General features: G+C 39.5%; 1 protein-coding gene across 1 annotated transcript; it reads left to right on the forward strand.

Annotated features, from left to right (window-relative positions):
* Window positions 1–3,682: 3,682 nt before the first annotated feature.
* LOC310925398 (homeobox protein otx5-A-like) lies at window positions 3,683–6,700 on the forward strand (the record flags this gene model as incomplete). The annotated part of the gene is made up of 3 exons (XM_083887346.1): window positions 3,683–3,782; window positions 5,146–5,297; window positions 6,083–6,700. The coding sequence occupies 3 exons, from the start codon at window positions 3,683–3,685 to the stop codon at window positions 6,698–6,700; spliced, it is 870 nt and encodes a 289-aa protein (XP_083743472.1).
* Window positions 6,701–21,185: the final 14,485 nt, after the last annotated feature.

Consider the following 21,185-nt stretch of genomic DNA (forward strand, 5'->3'; position numbering starts at 1 on the left):
ACAACTGTTAAGTGCTCTTTCGGGGATAAGATCTGGTTTTAAAGTGTTTTTAGTACATAAATCTATCTAACTATGTAAATAATAAAGCCACGACAACCCAAAAAAGAGAGAAAAAATAAGAACAGTTTTTAACTGGAATAATAATAATGACTAAGTGATATTACTGAAAGATACATAACATATGTATAAGAATCCACCCAAAAGAAATGACAAAAATACACTTTCTTTAAAATGTGTGTTTTGTTTCTGTAAAGAGGCACAAACCAGATGCCTAAACGTTGCCATACATCACAGGTACATGATTTAATCATTCTTCTCCTCATGTTTTCATCATCACACAAAGTAACACTGCTCTAAACATGTGGTAACATATACAACCAAGAATAAACACAAAGCTTGTCCTGTGCCTGGTACACTGTGCCAAAATGATGACTCGGTTGAATATATTCAGTCCAAACTTTTATTCATCTTTTTCTTCTTTTCAGTGTCAAATCTATTTTCTTTTTTATTTGTGACCATGGCTTCACCCTTTTGTAACTGAAAAGGCTGCAGAAACATTCAATAACACACATCATTACTGGATGAGAAAGACTGCATAAGACTTTGATCCTTTTTCTCTATAACTGTGTTGAATAAATGAGTTTGTGCTTGGTCCTCACATGAAGGACCACGGTTTCTACGGAAATTAAATAGTAGATCATATGGGCAAATGTTCCCCAAAGGAGTGGGATGGGAAAGTGTGGTTGATGAGGGGAGTGAAAAAACAGTTTGGAGAAAATGAAAACTAAATGAAAATTCAATGTCTGCCTTTGCATGTGGGACGTGTATGCATGTTTGTTTCAAAATAGGATGTTTATGAAATGCTGTAATGCTGTGACTGTGTGTGTGTGTGTGTGTGTGTGTGTGTGTGTGTGTGTGTGTGTGTGTGTGTGTGTGTGTGTGTGTGTGTGTGTGTGTGTGTGTGTGTGTGTGTGTAGGAGTATGGATTAGATGTTCTAAGCCTCTTACGTGCTGGTTGTTCTTAATTTGTTTCAGCTCTGGGTCCTAGTGCCGCCACTCCAGCATCAGTGGAAACAGCACCACGAAACAATATCCACATCAAACTATCCAGACAACAAATGTCATCCAACAATCAAATACACAAAGAGTATAGTATAAGAGTATTAATATACCATGCATTATAGCCTTATAGCCTGTCAGGCATGCATATACAAGTATGTGTATGAACTGAATTATTTAAAATGACAAATGTAAAATTATTGTATAAAAAAACAACAACAAAGACAATTTGCTTCATCCATTGTAGCCTAATACTGTCTTTGTACTGGTTGTTTGATAAAACAACTTTAGAAATATAATGAGCAAAAACCACTTTGTTTCCATTATATATATACATATGAATTGTTTCTTTATTTAATCTTGCTTTGTTATGAATTTTATATCATTTGACCCAGTCTGGCCCATGACATGTTTTTATTATCAGCACTCTCTGTAATTGAGTTTGACAGGCCTGACATACACTATACCTAAATCTATTACTTGTGCTGGCGAGACCTGGACATATACCATGAAGGCCTATTTAAAAAAAACATGATGTGAACATTTTAGAGAAACACAGAACACAATATGAATGTATCATTTTATTTTGACATTAATTTGCACAAATTAAATGATTATAGACTTCTTGTATTGCACGTGTCACTTATTCTGATAACATTTCGACTGAACGTGTTGATAAATGGCAATTGATGAAGTGTGTCACCTGATCATCTCTGAGAAGTCACTATTCAACTCAGTGAACATGTTTGTCATCAGAACGACAAGATGCAGAGTCATTGTTACAGAAATATGATACAAGTGTATACTGTATATGTGAGTATTGTTTTGATATGAATTACTCAGATTTGGATGAGAATGATTACAAATATACACAATAGATTTGTTTTTCTGTCTAATTAGTAATTCATTAATGAATGAGATTTTGAAGAGATTAATCAGGATTCAGATTTCCATTCGTTTTTTAGTCTTTGTCTGGTAGCAATGGTCTGGTCACACATACAAGGATACATTTCATTTGTCATTAACAGCAGAACAAGCTTTTTGTATTTATTCTATGACTAAATCCGATCCAATTAACAAGTGCAGAGAATGGCCTTTGGTCACAGTGATAGTAGCAGGAGAGCAGACACACTGCAGCTCATGATATTGTCCCATGACAGATGTATAACAACACAATAACAACCTAAGCCCCATCTCCTTTTGGTTATAATTAATTAATAAAGACATAAACTTAAATGACCTAATCACCTGTTTGCAAATGGACAACGTAATCAGTGATCATTAAACATATACCACACAAGAGCAACTGAGCAAAAGCGTCTAAAGGCCTGTAAACATTAACAAACATGTCATGAAGCTCAAATAAGTCAATGACAATTAATTCTATTTATTTATTGCTTTTATTTTTGGAAAATATTGTTTCCTTTGGTATGATTACATATACATTATAGTTCACACATGCATTATGCAAACTAATGCTATTGGCTTCTACTACTAATACTACTATTATTAATATTGTTATTAGTGTTATTATTATTATTATTGTTATTATCATTATTATTATTGTTATTATTATTATTGGTGAATGAATGGATGAATGGACGGAAGGGAGCATGTTGGGGATCAGAAGGGGATTTAACAGCAGAACAACGCAGCCTTTGTGCTGCTGTCTTTAATCCGGCCTGTTCACCCCCTCTGCCTTCTCACTCCACACACACACGCGCGCGCACACACACACACACACATACACTGACTGAGGGACGCACAATTGTTTTAGTTCCCAAAATTATTCATAACCACAGTAAAAGACACATATGTCCAGGAGACTCGGACAGAATTCAGTTACAAAGTTATGAACCTAGTTATTCAAGGTCACCAACAATGCGTTTGTTCCGTGGTAATGTAACAGTATGACGTCAGTTCAATTGCAATAACACATTATTGTTGTTGTTCTTTTGCTTTGAAGTCAATTATTATTTATTATTTTCGTTGTTGTTGAATTATATAGTCAGCAACAAGTCTTTAGTCAGACTTTATCATACCCTTCAGAAAGTGCATGAGCGAGCGGAGCGCGCGCCCACGAATGAGAGAGAGAGAGAGAGAGAGAGAGAGAGAGAGAGAGAGAGAGAGAGAGAGAGAGAGAGAGAGAGAGAGAGGAGGGCTTTGGGTGTCTACTAGGTTAAGAAGTGACTTGTAATTAGCCAGTCTGCTGTTGCTCGCCTCACTTGTCCACTCTGCAGCTCCGCATCCTCATCGTCCTCTTCATCCTCAGGGATCAGGAAACAGCCCGCAGCAGCAGCAGCAGCAGACACAGGAGGCCTTACCGCTCACCTGGAGACCTGATGCGATTCTCCCCCCCCCCAGGCTTCATCATATTTGATAATTCATGGTTTCACTCGGCTGATATGTTATTGAAGCATTATAGTAACTTACTTCCAGATCATCTGTGGTGATTTTACTCGTCAGGTGGACACGCGGGTGCCACAGCTGCCCACAGCTGTAACAACAACAGAGTGACAGACGATCAAGAAGAGAGGGAGAGAGAGGGCGAGAGAGAGAGAGAGAGAGATAGAGAGAGAGGGAGAGAGATAGAGAGAGAGTTGTTTTAAAGGCTTCAGGAGGAATGATGTCCTACATTAAACAACCACATTACGCGGTGAACGGGTTAACGCTGTCCGGCCCGGGCATGGATCTGCTCCACACCGCCGCCGTGGGATACCCCAGTAAGTCACAGCCTTTCACCCTTCAACACATGTTGTTGTTGTTGTTTTTATATTTTTTAAATTGTGAAACTTCTCTTCAGTCGTGTATAAAGTGTTTTAATGCTGAAACTGAATGGATGAATGGATGAAGTGGTGGAGACAGTATTTATTTATTTGGATTTTTATTTCAACATAAATCATAGGACGCGGGTGTTTTATGTGTGCGAATCTTTAGCATCACATGTGGTCACTTGACCTATAAATTCAGAGGATTACACCGTCAAAAACAACGACGAGAACGTGTGTGTGTGTGTGTGTATGTGTGTGTGAATGGAGACGCAGGATGTTCTCACACAGACTTAACTCTTCAATATGTTCCTCTCAACATGTAACCTATTTACACCAGGATGTTACGTTTAAATATTTTTTTTAAAATCCATGTTAAGGTGTTTGACACGAGCAGCATCTGTCATCCTAGAGAAGAGAGTTTAAATGAAACGATGCAGAGTTTGGCACTGATAACTGATGTGTGGCCTTCTCAGATTAATAATCATATTTATATATTCGCGCTGTATATTTCGTTTCAAACTATTTAAATTATTACAGCTACAGCCCGGAAAACATCCCATCATTTCATTTCATAACGAAGTGTATCAATTTAACTTAATATTTCGTAATATTACTTTTACCAACACTCAAAAAGAAAAGAGTAATAGTACCATTCAAAATGATGGAAAAATGTGTATATATCTGTATGTAGATATTGGTTGAACTGATATCCTATAAATGTGTTTTAATGCATCTCTGAAATTTAATTTTCGTATTGAGCAACAAAAAGGTAAATTAGAATGAATTATTAATAAGTTAAAAATAGATCGTAACTGACATTGCCTATGGCACCGCTTTGTGTCTTTTAAATTGCATTTGTTGTTATTATGTTATTATTATTGTTATTGTTATTATTAGAAGTATTACTATACCCATCCTACGTGCGCAATCTTTTTTGTGCAATAATCATGTGCAATAATTGTGTATCACAGTTTCATTTAAAATAATAATAATAATAATAATAGTAATAATTTCGTATTTTATTTATAAATATTTTTGCATACCTGTTCACCCCTGTTCCATTAATATTGTAATTGTTCTTTCGTTTTTGTTTTTGCTTTTGCCCATTTCTGTATATTTTATATTGCTTATTTTATACCATAACACAGTTTGATTCCAACACTGCTGTTGAAAACGAGTAAATTATCACAATGTGTCGTATCAACAAAGTCAACTCTAATCGAAATGTAATGGAATGTAACCTAATCTAATCTAATCTAATAAAAACTATATTATAACAATGCGTTGTTTTTATTTTCATTATTATTTCTTGTAGACACGCCGCGTAAACAGCGACGGGAGCGCACCACCTTCACGCGCGCTCAGCTTGACATCCTGGAGGCTCTGTTTGCCAAAACGCGCTACCCAGACATCTTCATGAGGGAGGAGGTGGCCCTCAAGATCAACCTGCCCGAGTCCAGGGTCCAGGTACCAAGTGACACATCGTACACGTGTTTTCTCTGTGTTTGGACGCAGATACACACACACATCTTGTGATTATGTGGCCTGCACTTATATTTACGCTTTTCTAGTCTTGATGGCCACACACACACACACACGCACACGCACACACACACACACACACACACACACACACACACACACACACACACACACACACACACACACACACACACACACACACACACACATTATTGTACTTGCTGCATACTGAGGACCAGCATTTCCACTTTATAAATCAACACAATTACAAATATCTACTTCATGAATGACATCTACAAAGAACTACTGGTTGCAGTACCATAAAATGTCTGCAGGTGGAGCCCCAGAGCAAAAAGGACTGGAAAACTTTTTTATTTTTTTTTAATTTATTTTTTGGTCCAAAATTTGACATAAACGTCATATACTATGTAGACCAAAATGTAAAAAAAAATTGACCAAAAATTTTTGGTCCAAAATTTGACAAAAACGTCATCCAAAAGTTGAAAACAATTTTGATTTTTTTTTTTGGAGTATAGCATGTTATAGCAACATAAGAAAGTGATTTCAATGTTAACAAAGTGAGGACCGGCCAAAATGTCCTCACTTCGTAAAAATTACCTCTCTTTGTTCGTTAAAAACCCTCACTGGTCCTCAGTATGCCGCAAGTACAAGAATACACACACACACACACACACACACACACACACACACACACACACACACACATATGTTCTAAAGCAGTTTTTACACATTTGTTATTGTTCTTCTAGGTGTGGTTTAAGAACCGCCGTGCCAAGTGCCGGCAGCAGCAGCAGCAGAGCACAGGCCAGTCCAAACCCCGGCCTCCTAAAAAGAAGGCGTCTCCTGCTCGTGAATCCAACACTGAGGCCAGTGCCAACGCCACCAGTGGACCTTACAGCCCTCAACCCCCTCCTCCAGGCAATGCCATCACCCCCAGTTCCAGCTCAGCTGGTGCCACTGTGTCCATCTGGAGTCCAGCCTCCATCTCACCGCTGCCTGACCCTCTGTCTGTGTCCACCACCCCCTGTATGCAGCGCACCACCACCTACCCCATGGCCTACAGCCAGGCCCCAGCCTACAGCCAGAGCTACGCAGGAACCTCCTCCTACTTCACTGGCCTGGACTGCAGCTCCTACCTGTCACCCATGCACCCACAGCTGTCGGGCACCGGAGGAGCTCTGAGCCCCATCACCGCCTCTTCAATGGTTGGACCCCTCTCCGCACAGAGCTACACTGCTGCCTCGCTGGGATTCGGTGCTGTCGACTGTCTAGACTACAAGGATCAAGCTGCCTGGAAGCTGAATTTCAATGCTACTGACTGTCTAGACTACAAAGACCAGAACTCCTGGAAGTTCCAGGTCTTGTAAATAACAACAAGTGGGGCATGGGGAGGGAATCACTAAGATTAATTCTGGTGTGTTGTAGATGGAAAACTTGGGACACTTAGATCGGTTAATGTCTAATCAACTAAAAATAATCGTTCTGGTTGAATTAGAGAATTAGTCTGTTGATGCTTTTCTTGTAATGAAGACTTGACAACTGCGTTTCAAACTTCAACAATCAGCAGTGAAATCAGAGAACATGTTTATAATGAAATCCAATGACTGTGAAACAATTTTACAAACTATGACAACAACTTTTAAGTGAACAAACAAACAAAAACTGTTTAGCTTCTAGATAATGGATTTTTTTTGTTCTTATGCTTCTTTAGTTTGATTGATAGAGAATTAAGGAAGTGATTTGGACCAATTGTTTCAAAGTATAGAATCAAAAGGTTAAACTGCTGTGATCCCAGACTTATTTGTTTTGTATTTATTTCTTCCTCTTAGTCTTTGTCTTTGTACTTTCTGTGATGTATTATTTCTCTTCTAAAGCTGCTTCTCATCACCAAGATGATTGATTCAAACAAGAAAAAAAAAAGTTTTGAGCCAAACTCAAACTTAATTTAACAGGCACTGACAGCAAAACAAGAGACTGCACCAGTGTATGGCCACTAAATCCCCAACCCTTGAAGACTGTAGCAGACAGGAGCTTCTGATTCCCCCGTAGCCTTGTGTGATGGTGAAGAGAAGAGCCGGTCACTGAGGTGACTGCGGGACAAACCTGTTGCCTTTGAGCATGGTTGTAGCAAAAAGACTTGTGGATCGTTAGTGTAATAGGATCAGTTCAGTTCATTTGAGCAACAATGGTCACACTGTGGTTCTTGGCGGCCAAGAAACTCCACGCTTAGGAAAACCCACCGCCATCACATCCCGTCTCAGTGTTTGTATAAGGAGATGAGCTCATATAATGTTGCTTTTTTTGTTTGAACTGCCGTCGTGATATATTTGATGGTGAGAGAGAGGGGGCTGCACCAGAGAAAGGGAAGGGACCGGGGCCACCATGGAGCTCCACCCCCTTTGCACAGAGAGTTTGGTGCCTCTCTTACGCTGCTTTCCATTTACATCGGAATCACTTCACTGTGCTCCAAAGACAACTCGGGGGGGCAGGTTAGCAACAACAGTCAGTAACAACCGCTACATGACATTTGCTGCACACAAGCAGTGTAGCAACATGTCTACAGTTAAACATGTTAAAACAATACTATGTGTACAACTGATTTACTGGGAAACAGAAGTGCCATTAACATTCAAAGAGGCAGTGTTTGTATGGAGGCAACCATCTTGTAATCCTAACTTGAGGTACGTGAGGATGCGTTGAGTTGGAAACACCCCATGACCTCGGGAAGTTCTGAGTTCTGACTACAAATGGAACGCAGCGTTAGCTCCAGCATGTAAATATGTGATGGGCACCACTTTAACTGTTTGATGTTTGTTTGTTTTTCATATTCTTAATCAATAAGTTTCTTTGGAAAAAACATGTTGTAAATTGAAGTAATAAGTGTGGTAATTTGTTTTGAGGTTGACATCATTGTCAGTATTATTCCTCTCATTATTATTAATATTATGTTGTCAGCTGACATGGACATTGCTAATATTCTCTTTCTAGAAAACTGCCAACTTTATTTTCTGGTTTCTGCTTCTTGACTTTGTATTGTTTTATTATTATTTTTTCAAACTCAGGGGTTTATCCAACAAATGTAGCAGTGATAGGATAACATGCTGGTGATGCTTCTTAATCTTTTACTGTAATTTGACCTTTTGCATTACTTTAACCTTCTCTGCTAATTTTTCTGACATGAATTATTTTGTATATTGCATTTGTCTCCTGTGTTTGACCAGTCTCATCACTACCATACTAGATAGCTCTGATGTTTCTGAGACATTAAAAAAAAATCATTAAAAACCTGTGGTGACGGAGTTCTGTGAGATGTGTGTATTTACTGTATATACTGAACACTGATTGTGTTATTATCTCTTTATAATGCTGCCACAGCTGCTCATCCCACAAATGTATTTTCCTTACAAATGTGGCACCACTTAAACAGGAAAAATGTTCCCAAGCAATAAAAATAAAACCAAACACAAATTAAAAACCTTTAAAAAACCCTTTAAAAAAGTTATATATATGAATAAAAAACAACAAGAAATAATCCAAAACTAAACCACTTTGTTACACCCACCCAAAATAAAAATCACTGAAACCAATACTTCCTTGTTAGTTTTGTGTTTTTATTTTGAAAGAGTAGTTACACACTAAGAAATGAAAGTACGAGACTGTACCTTAATAGGTAGAAATGCTTTGTCACTCCAAACACTGTACCTTTAAAATGTGTACCTGCTTGTTTGTATCTCTAAAGAAACATTTCTGCACCCTAGTGACAAAAATGTACCTGTACACACTGAGAAAGGTACAGTGCTTGTACCCTGATAGGGTACAACTGGAGCGACAGCATTTGTACCTTTTTAGGTACAGTCTCGTACTTTGATTCCTTAGTGTGTAGAAAATGTCAGTGCCTCAAATTACAAATGAAAGTAAAGCACATAAATAAATCCACTTTTTATTTTATTAAAATTGAATGTACAGTTTTTCTCAATCGCTTTGGTGCTTTTCTCAGATCAGAATGCAATTTCTCATAACTATTAGTTCAACCTCCACAACATTTAGTCGTTTGTTCACATCATAGTAGCAATGTCTCCTTCCTCTGAACAAATTTCAAATGCTTTTGGACATGTATCATTTGCTTTCATACAATTCTCTGCTGTTTTATAACATTATCATTTGCTTATGTCATGTCAGTCAAAATAAACTATACTTATGGATGCTGAATAGTCGTTCCCAATAAAACTAAGTCTTCGTTTCCTTGCTTGAGTCATTACATACAAAACTGTTGAACTAGTTATCAAATAAATTCTGTCAAACTAATTTTATACAGTTCTATATCATGTGTTCCTGGAAATGTCTCCTAAATTGAACGATTGTTCTCAGGTGAACTTCAGCTTTCACTCATGAGGAGATGTGTGAAGTATTGTAACCGATGACAAGCTACTTGTTCACAGTCACTCAGGGATGAATCCCATGAACCCTCACTTGGCAAGAATATATGAACCAAGCAGGATATAGTGTGTACCATTTATACAATTCTGTGACACAAATGGAAGGTCAGCATCGTGGAAGAGGGGTGAGGATGTGGGGAGGAAGGGGAAGGTGACAAAACGGGGGAAGAGGGAGAAGAGACCAAATACAGAGGCAGATTCCTAATGAAATTAGAGCTACAGTTGTGGATCATGTTGTCAATCACAGCCTCACAATGGCTGAGGCTGGTCAGAGGGTGCAACCACATGTTGGAAGAACCACTGTGAATTCAATCATTCACACATTTTGTAGGGAGAACAGGTATGTAGTACTGGACAGTAATCCAACATCTCATAATATCTCACTTACTCCCCTAACTACAGCAATGTGTAACTCTACTGTATTTTTCAAATGACTGTACAAGTGTATAGTGCTGTCTTCAGCATTTTCAGGTAGTGTCAGGTGTTTTTTAGATAGATAGATAGATAGATAGATAGATAGATAGATAGATAGATAGATAGATAGATAGATAGATAGATAGATAGATAGATAGATAGACAGACAGCATATGGATTGTGAGGCACAGACAGACTCCAGAAATATGATTCATTCCTCTTCCCTCTCTAATCTCCTACAACAAGCTGGTGTCCGGCCTGCTTTTGATGCAGTGTAATCATGTTGCTAGAGCTGACCCGCCTCCCTCCCTGTCACACCCCCCCCCCCCCACCACCACCACCTCCATCTTTAACCCCCACCCCAGAGGTTCCCTGCAGTCCAATTTCCTCCTAATCAATTTCTAATCCCTATGCCGTCGAGAATACACTTGCCAAGCACATGCCAAAACGCACACACACACACACACACACACACACACACACACACACACACACACACACACACACACACACACACACACACACACACACACACACACACACACACACACACACACACACACACACACAGTTTTCTGCCTGTGTTGCGTGTGAATAATATAGAAAGTATTTAAATATATTGAGATCAGCAAACATGCTTTGTTCTGATGTGTGGCAGCTTTAATAGTATAGCATGTCATACACAGTGACAACTCAATGTGGTTCACATAAAAGCAAAATAACAGTTAGAAATTGGAAAAATTAAACACACTAACAATGGAACAAAGTATAGAAAAAGAGAAAGAAAACATAAAAGATAGATTAAACTAGAACATCAAATATGAAAGTAAAGTACAGCATGAAACAATAATTTAGTTGAAAATAAATGATTTAATACATGTATTATTAGACTTTAGATGCCCCCAAGATGGTGCCACATTCACACTTGCTTGTCTTCTTCTTCTTTCGGTTTTAGGGGTCACCACAGTGAATCATCTGCCTCCATCCTGTCCTCTGTATGTGACCAAACCATCTCAAACTTGACTCTCTTACTTTATTTCCAAACTGTTCAACCTGAGTTGACCTTCGAATATGCTGATTTAAAAAAAAAGAAGAAACTTTAGCAAAACCTCAGAGGAGGAATTCCTCTTTTAGGATATGCAGATGTGCATTAGATTAGCAATGGATCCAGGATCCATTCATCCATCCATTATCTACCGCTTTATCCTCTCCTTTAGGGCGATATGCGGGGTACACCCTGGACATTTCGCCAGTCCATCACAGGGCCACATATAGAGACAAACAACCATTCACTCACACTCTCACACTGAATTTAGAGTGACCAATTCACCTAATCCCCAATTCTGCATGTTTTTGGATTTTGGGAGGAAGCCGGAGAACCTGGAGAAAACCCACGCACACACGGAGAGAACTCATGCAAATTCCAACCGGGGCTTAAACCCGGAAACCTGGGTCTTCTTGCTGCAAAGGCGAGAACGCTAACCACTACGCCAACCGTGGGCCCCTCCTGGATCCAATCTATGTGTAAAATAATGATAACTAACTAAGTATGGAATTATGGTTGGTAGTGATAGCAGGAGAAGTTGGTATCAAGCTGCGCCATGGTCAGCAGAGGGGTTGATCATGGTCCAGACCTGGATTACATCATAAACCATAGTGATCAAGTGCATACATCATAAACTAAGATTTGCACCTTGCAACATGGGAGAGAGTGATCTGCAGCTCGTGCTGCTACCTCTCTACCTCTGTGTCTGCTCGTTCCCTCGTCTCCACTTCTTCTTTCATTTTGTTTTTTCTTGGTGATCTAATTTAGAGAATGTTCAAAATCCTCTTAGTGTCCTGCTCCCTCAGTGTAACACTAAGTGAATTAGACAGGATTACTGTCTCCTCCTTCCTCCTCCTCTTTTTCTTCTCCATGCCATCACTTCCTCCACATCATCTCACCACTTGTATGTCTGTCTTCTTTGGACATTTCTATTTTCATCTGCAGGATTAGAGCCTCCCCCACTTCTCCAGATGACAACGTGGTTCCAATGTTCCCTTTGAGACAGATGCCCCTGCAAGCCCAGTGCATCATGGGACACAAAGCATAAAAAACTAAAAAAAAATAAAAGCAAATAAAAGCAAACTAAATAAATAAAAGCAAATAAACCACAGCCGATGCAAATCTGTTTTCAAATGAAAATAGTGCTGTTTTTCACTTCATACACTCACAGTTGTGGGTACAACTTTATTTTGATTGTTGATGACAGGTATTCAGTGTCATGTCAACAAATACTCAGTTGACACTTGTAGCGGGCCCTTGGCGTCTACAAATAAGGCGGAGGGAATCAATGGGTGCTTAAATTTTATTGGTGGACATAGCACCGTGAAAACTATGGAAAGGAAATACAGAAAGGGAAAAAGGAAATTAAATACATATCAATACAATTATCTCTGTTAATTAAAAGATACATTTATTAAATCATGTTCAGAATCATTGTTAAAACTCAATCGGACCATATCAAAATAATGTGCGCATTCCTCAAAATAAACTGAATCTAGACATCCCAAGGATAAAAATAATTCAGAAACTGAGGTCCACATACCTCGTTCCACTATACCAAGGGAGCTAATTGTTTGAGGTCAAAAGTGCCGTCGGGGGAAACCATCTGCCTCCTAACAACAATAAAACAAACTTAGAGCGGACCACAGCACCTAATCAACATGAGGATGACCCATGATTACAATAAATGGTTATAAAATGAAACTTGGAGAGCCACAAATAATCAAACAAAGGAGTGACTCAGCAGCACATGCACCATGACAGCACAGAGGAGACAAAGGCCCAGGAGAGGGAATGTGCACAGGTGAGGATTAAAGACCTCAATAGTCTCCTCCCTCTTATCCCTCGCTACCCTCCACAAAGACTGGCCACTAGATGTCAGTCCCAGGTCATTTACTGACACAACAAATGACACCACAAAGGAAGAATAAGGTGACAGCCTAAAACAATTCTGTCATTCACACTTCTTTATATATTGTCAGTCAACTATAGGATAGTTGGCAGTCAACAGATATGCCCCTAATTGTCAACTAAATGATTTTATGTTTACTTGACAAACATACTGTCAACAAATAATCAACTGAGAATTGATCATATATGGTCATATGCTGACATGATCCTGTTCAATTTCAAGTGACAGACTGATCAGAATTTATAAGATGCTGACACAATCTACAGAGAATAACACTGCTCCATTGTTTGTCTCTGTGCCTGGTTTCAGCAAATCCCCATACTCTGTCTAAAATAACCAAGTTATAACCCATAGTGTTGTGGGGGGGAATGTCCCAGTTTAAAATCCATCCATCCATCCATCTTCTACCACTTCTGAGGTTGGGTCGCAGGGGTAGCAACTTGAGCAGAGAAGCCCAGACTTCCCTCTCCCTGGCCACTTCTTCCAGCTCTTCCGGGGGAATCCGGAGGCGTTCCCAGGTCAACCGAGAGACAGAGTCTCCCCAGCGAGTCCTGGGTCTTCCCTGGGGCCTGCTCCCAGTGGGACGTGCCCGGAACACCACACCAGGGAGGCGTCCAGGAGGCATCCTAACCAGGTGCCCGAGCCACCTCATCTGGCTTCTCTCAAGGCGGAGGAGCAGCGGTTCTACTCTGAGTCTCTCCTGGATGACTGAGCTTCTCATCCTATCGCTAAGGGAGAGCCCAGACACCCTGCAGAGGGAAACCCATTTCGGCCGCTTGTATCCGCAATCTCGTTCTTTCGGTCACTACCCAGAGCTCGTGACCATAGGTGAGGATAGGATTGACCGGTAAATTGAGATCTCCGCCTTTCAGCTCAGTTTCTTCTTCACCAAGACAGAGCCCGCATTACTGCAGACGCCGCACAAATCCGTCTGTCGATCTCTCGCTCCATTTTTCCAGGTTAAATTCAAATATATATATATAATAGAATAACAATCCAAAATGTGACTTCATTCCCCAGAACTACTGCACAGACAACCTTGATGCACTGGGCTGCATGTTCCTCTTGTAAAAATAATAAAACTCACAAAAAAGCTACTGCTTTTATGTCCTTATCTATGTACTCTGGCCTTATTAAGAATTTGCCATGACAGTTTGGTGTCAGAAGTGGGATCTGGAGTAGTGGTCTGAGACTCCATGGTCAGCGAATGGCCAACCTGGAGACAAAATCTGCGTAGAGATGGGAGGGCTGATGTGTCGGCTCGGATCGTCACCACTGAATCTCAACAAACTCAGTTCATCTTTACATCCAAACATTTCCTGAGTGGTGTAGATAAAGAGAGCAATAAAGAGAACAATAATATAATAGAAGAGAGACATTACAGCATGAGAAGTGAGTGTGCTGCACAGTTCTTCTCAGATCACTGCACTGAAACTGACCCGACCTTGACTCCTGCCTGCCATTGAGACACAACCACCAGGACCCGAAGACCCTCCTACTGTTCAGACAGCCCCACATGGAAGGAAGTGTCAGATTCCCCTTCTCCTAACTCCTCCTTTAACAGAAAACACTACAGATCCACACACTCGTATTACATTACTCTGAAAACAGCATGCACACATACATACTGAGTACTTGTTGACATCTCTTCAACATCTACGTACTTAGATCGCATTATGTCTGATGCCTTAGAACAGCCATTCTCAACCTTGGGGTCCCGACCCCAATTGGGGTCGCGATGTGATTTCTGGGAGTCGCCAAATAATTTTATTAAATATTATTTAAAAATATATATATATTTTTTTTGTATTTTTTTTTAAATCAAAATTAATGTAGCGTCCGATCAGACGTTAGAATGATGACGAGCGGTTGGGTCGAAAAAGTACACTGGATACACCAGCTTTTCACCACCTGACCGCCATCTGGAGATACATCCGTGCCAGCAGAGTTTTTCCCTTTTTTTTGCCCCTCATTTTTATTAGCGCTGCTTTGATGGTCAATATTGGACAGTACAGCCATGTTTTTGATCTTAAAATTAATTAGTACAGTGAAGAATAGTTTCCACCCCCACAAAAAAAAAAATGTCAAAATTTGACACTAACTCTCAAACTCTCATTTGATAGTCAACTCTCAAAATGCCGTGTAATTCCCATCCCTAGTTATCGTTTAATTTAATTAAAAAGAAAAAGAAAGTTTGCGTTATTTGTTTACATTTTAACCGGCTCAACTACCAGCAATACGATGGGATGTAGCGACAATTGTCGGTCTATTACTCGCGTGAAAATTTACCCTCTTGATGCTGCTGTATGTTTTTCAAAAAATCCAAAAGTGTTTCTAAATAAAAACGAATAGCTGAAGTGTGATCGTAAGTGCTTGTCTGATATGTAAATGCGACGTAGCCAACGGTGTATTGATTGGGCGTTGTTTCAGCACCACGGACAGTGCTTTATCCATCATACCCATCATGTGTTCACACCGGTGTGTGTGTGTGGATGGCGGGGGGGGGGGGGGTCACGACTCAAAAAGGTTGGGAACCACTGCCTTAGAAAACCACCATGGCATAGTTAGCATCGGAGGAAGGAATATAACCAACCTCCGCTTTGCTGAACATATAGACGGACGAGCAGGAGAGGAAATGGACCTGGTCAAATTAGTAGAATCGCTGGGCACAACTTCTCAGAAGTATGGAATGGAAATCGGCGCAGAGAAAACCAAGCTGATGACCAACAGTGACAAAGGAAATACAACAAAGGTTACAGTCAACAAGAAAGAACTTCAAACAGTGGACCAGTTCAAGTATGGGCACCACAATTAACAATGAGGGATCAAATGCCAAAGTCTTATCCAGATCGGCACAGACATATGCAGCCATAGCAAGACTGAGACCCATTAGGAGGGATAGGGACATTACCCTGAAATCAAAGGTCAGGCTACTGTGGGCTCGAGTTATTTCCATCTTTCTTTATGCTTGCGAGACCTGGACATTGACAGCCGAACTGCAAATAAGAATCCTAGCAGTGTATATTACTAAATGTAACTTACTGTGATCATATCACAAATAAAGAAGTCCGTTAAACGAGCTACAGGATTTAACCACCTTGAGAACCTGTTGAGTATTGTCAAAAGAAGGAAGCTAAACTGGTATGGCCACGTAACTAGAAGCAGGGGTCTATCAAAAGTAATACTACAGGGCAAGGTGGAAGGGAAGAGAAGAAGAGGAAGACAGAAGAAGAAATGGGATGACAATATCCTCGAATGGACCCACCTAATACTTGCCAAAGCCCAGGTGGTAGCACATGACAGGAAGGGATGGAAGGAAGCAGTATGCTCAGCCACAAAGTGCCTCCACGACCACCCCCAGTCAAAGGACCTGTAACCGTAATCATTATTTAACTTTCCATTTTCCATTGAATTACTGGATAATTGGGAAGCCCAAGGCCAAGTGGAAGGTAACTTGGCTTGTAACTGGAGGGTTGCCATTTTAAATTCCCAAAACTGAGGCTAATATTAGCAATTTTTTAACAATATTCATATATTGTTTTTTAACAATATAGGTTTATACTATTATATTATTTTTTTAATGGAACAAGCTACAACGATTTATGAATCTGAAGGATCTGGTCTCATCTGACAAAATTTCACAGTATTTTAAAATTACTTAGAGGAAAAAAACATCTGGCTGTAAATGTTTTTGCATAATACACTTTAATTGATTGAAAAATTGCTAATAGTGTGATTTTATAGTGTATTTTGAATAATTTAAGTAGATGTATGTTGTATATGTTATGTTTTTCATTGTATTGTGTATGTTTTATGCTTGAATATAAATGTATGTATATGTCTTGGCCAGGACAATCTTGCAAAAGGTTTTTAATTTCAATGAGTTTTGTTCCTGGGTAAATCAAGGTTAAATAAAAAATAAGAATAATTTTTCCTGTCTTTGTCTCACTCTCTCCCATCTCTATTTTCTCCTCTGTCTGTTTCATCCACTTCTCATTTGCAGACCATCTGAAATGCAGACACACACACTTCTCCCTCACTTTCAGTAATTCCCGTATTGCCTCTCTTTTGCTCGCCCTAATCCAGCTCTGACCTCAATCCCGTGATGTAATGGACCATGTGATACAGAAAGAAAGAAAGAAAGAAAGAGGTGCAGGGGACATATAGTGTGGAAGCATTCTCTAATCCCTGATGATGGAGCTTGAGACCAATCACAGGCTGATGGGGTCAGGGGGTACCTCCACACACGCATGCTCGTGCACACATGGTCAACATGTTTGTTTTATCTCTGTGACTCGATCTGCAAACAACAAACACATCCACCTCATTCTGTTGAGGTATGTGCTTTTCTGTACCCTTTACTGTTCTATCTACACAATGAGTTACTGCAACATAGTGATGCAGTGGTTGATCGCCGATCGTTGCCTCACAGTATTAAGGTCACAATGTTGAATCTCAGTTTGAATGTGGCCGATTCTGCATTGATTCTCCATTTTCTCCTCATCTGTTTTTCTCCAGGTATTTCAGCTTCCTCCAGCTCACCAGTGTTACGCTCGGCTCAAAGCACAACACAAAAAGAGGCAGAACAATGGATTCAATAATTAGAATGAAAAGTATTTGTTGAAATATAATAGAAAAAATTAAGTAATGTATGGATGCGTGTCGGTCATATGTGAGTTATCAAGAGTGGTTTGAGAAGAAGAAGAAGGTTTCTACCCAGAAAACTAGGGTTAGGGTTAGGGTAAGCTAATTTACCATATTATTATTATTGCATAAATCATTATTAACCATTAATTATACATAAAGTGTATTATATAAAGCATTAATAAGCTTGGGATGCATAGACTATTACTATAAATAAATATATTGGGTGTGTGGTGATAACCTCGACTGGGCCAGCCATACAAAGTTTTCTCACAAGTTGGCAGCCCTGTCATAGTCTGACATGTCTCTTGCTCTTGCATTCTCTGTCGCTATCTTCACTGTCATTGTCGTCTTCCTCTTCTTGTTTTAGTTTGTTTTGTTTATTTGCTTTATAATAACTTTTATTTTCTTTCTATTGGCTTTCTTCATTCCTTCTCTGTTTCTGTGGCTGTATACATCATAATGTATACTTATTTGAATAAATCTGTTTATCTGGTTTAAGATGTCTTCTTCTCTGTTTTTGGTGAAGCAGTGTAACAGCGCCACGTTTAGGCCTGGTGCATGTACTACAGCATTGAGAGTCGTTGTGGGGCTTTTGTATGGATTAATACATATCCTGAAAAAAGCTGATATCCACAACAACTCATGTGTGCCATGATATAAAATCAGTGATGTTCTGCATCAAACAGAGTGAGCCATTTACAAAATGATGGCGAGCTACTGATATTGTGTAATTAAATGATGGTTAAAATATTTTAATAATGATGAGACTAATGCTATGTAGTCTGTTGGGTAGTATTTACATTAACCAAAACAATTCATATTCTCTTTAAATCTAGTCAATGTCTCATTTTGGTCACGTTTTAATGACATTACTTTACTGTCTCTGCTATAATAATGTTTGGGGAACGCACCTATGATCAGACTGAGGAAGGAAATATTCTGTACTATTAGCCACTGAGTTTTCTTTTGTTTTTGTTTTTCATTTTCATATCATTAACTTCCATGTCAGGCTGGTTTCCAGCATCAATGTGGTCAGTGAGGTTGGTTATCCATTAACTACTACTGGCCTAACCCAACCTCATCCTAACCATACAACATGTCTTCACCCTAAAATCTAATAATTTACAGACCATTCCCCACAGTGACTGTGTAAACAGATTTAGGTCCCCAAAACATGAGTAACACCTGGAACACGCACACACTGTAGCAATATTAATCTGGAGTCGACCTTTCAACCTGGCCCCTATCCCACTCTTCTACATCAACTTCCCTTCCCTCTGTGTGTCTCTCTCATCCTGAACATTATGTCCACCTCTCTCTTCCACCCTCCCCCCTGTCTCTCGTCACTCACACTCCACCCGTTGCCCCCTTCCTCCAATCCCAACACTGTGTTAATCTGGTGCTGGTCTGACGGTCAGCACTTTAAGCGGCAGACAGACAGATTGGCTGTAATCCCCTGAGTGCCACAGATGGAGCACCACTATGCAGACCTCGTGGAAGGTGAACGCACACTCATGTATACACGGACTAAGACACACACTTATTAAAAAAAAAAAAAAAAAAAAAAAATGTGCAAAAAACATTTCACATAGGGATGCACATGCAGAGTTCATTTTATGAGGAGCAATTAGGGCAGAGTGCTGATTCACGTCATCACATGATTCACCTTCACTTCACTACTCGGTGTTTCTGATGAACAAATTGAAAGGTTCTTGCTGAAGGAGTTTGGATTTGCATCTTGTGATTATGATAGATGGCCTGCATTTATATCTGCACTTTTCTAGTCTTTATGGCCACTCAAAGTTGCTTTACAATACAATTTTGCCATTCACCCATGTATGCTCATTCACTCACACATGCATATGCAGCGCATTTTCTATCACACATTTTTCATACCCATTCACACACACGCACGCACGCACGCACACACAAACACACACACACACACACACACACACACACACACACACACACACACACACACACACACACACACACACACAGAGAGAGAGAGAGAGAGAGAGAGAGAGAGAGAGAGAGAGAGAGAATTAGCTTGTACTTTTCAGAAAAAAGACTTAAAAATAAAATTCAGTTTAGCCAAAGTATGTACAATAATCCACTGATCACAATTCACTGTAATGTAATGTAATCCTGCCGTTTATGCACAGATTTTTGGCGTGAGAGGAAGGTTGCATCCCTGTTAGAATATAACATATACTGAATAAACATTAGTTCAAAGTTCAATGGTTAGTTTTCTGAAAATGCTTATTTTGGACATCACCCATGTACAGAAATATTATATCAACCAGTTTTTACATCATACTCTGGGACAGATTATGAGACAGTGGACCCCTGGGCACAGACTGGAAAAGCCCACCATTAAAACATCGGGATGAATAATCTAATAGAAAATATCAAGATTGTATCACAGAGACTTAGGCCTGTTCAATAATCCATCCTTGGTCATCCTGTACTACTTTACTAAAGTCTCCTGTATGTTCAGAGTTTGACTTTCACAGTGTTATACTGCCATCCTGTGGTACATGAAGGGCTAGCTTGAGATCAGGGTTTCACATACTGTTGGTTCAACCTGTGAAAACATTCAGAAATGTGCTTTTTAAACTAAAATAATGGGTTGTTATTTTGCATTAGAATAAACACACACTGCCTGGTGATCTGGCAGGTGATGATCCAGGTGTGTGAATATATACACACTTATTCTGGTTGGTTCAACTAAGTCTGTGGCTCTTCAGCCCCTCTGCAGAGGCTCCTTCTGGTGAAAAGATATTATTTAGAGATCAAGATGATGAATAAAAGTGAACATTTTGTGCATCACAGCCAATGCTTATGTCAAATGTTATTTTTAAAACCAACCCAAACCTGACAAAGATTGTGTTTGAAATATAGGAAGGCACTATTTGGAGTGCTGTCCATCTTTGGATCCACATGTTATGCCAGGCAGGTTTTCTCAGTCACGAACTACATAAAATCCAAGTCCAAAATCCAACTTTTAATTTCATTAATTTTCCACAAACAATTGAAGGACTGTGTCTACATAATTCTGTGTTTCTCCACTTTATAAACAGTTGGGTATAAATAGTAATGAAATGTCAACTGTTTTCTTTTTGTAGTTCTTAAATTGCATAAATACAACAGACTAACATTATTTTACATATAGTATATCTGTATAAGTAACTTTATCTTATATTATCTTCATTTTATGGGCCAAATGGGTTTTGTGGCTGCAGATTAATTTTATTTGGGTGGAGAAGGAACAAAGATGGCTCTTTACATATTAAAGGTTGCAGACCCCTGCAACCCTCATGTGGAGGATAAAGCAGTAAAAGATGAAAGAATCATTGGCGTATACACCACTGAGACAGGAGACTGTGTGGGTG

The sequence above is a fragment of the Microchirus variegatus genome (genome assembly GCF_963457635.1).
Source record: "Microchirus variegatus genome assembly, chromosome: 3".
Taxonomy (NCBI): domain Eukaryota; kingdom Metazoa; phylum Chordata; class Actinopteri; order Pleuronectiformes; family Soleidae; genus Microchirus; species Microchirus variegatus.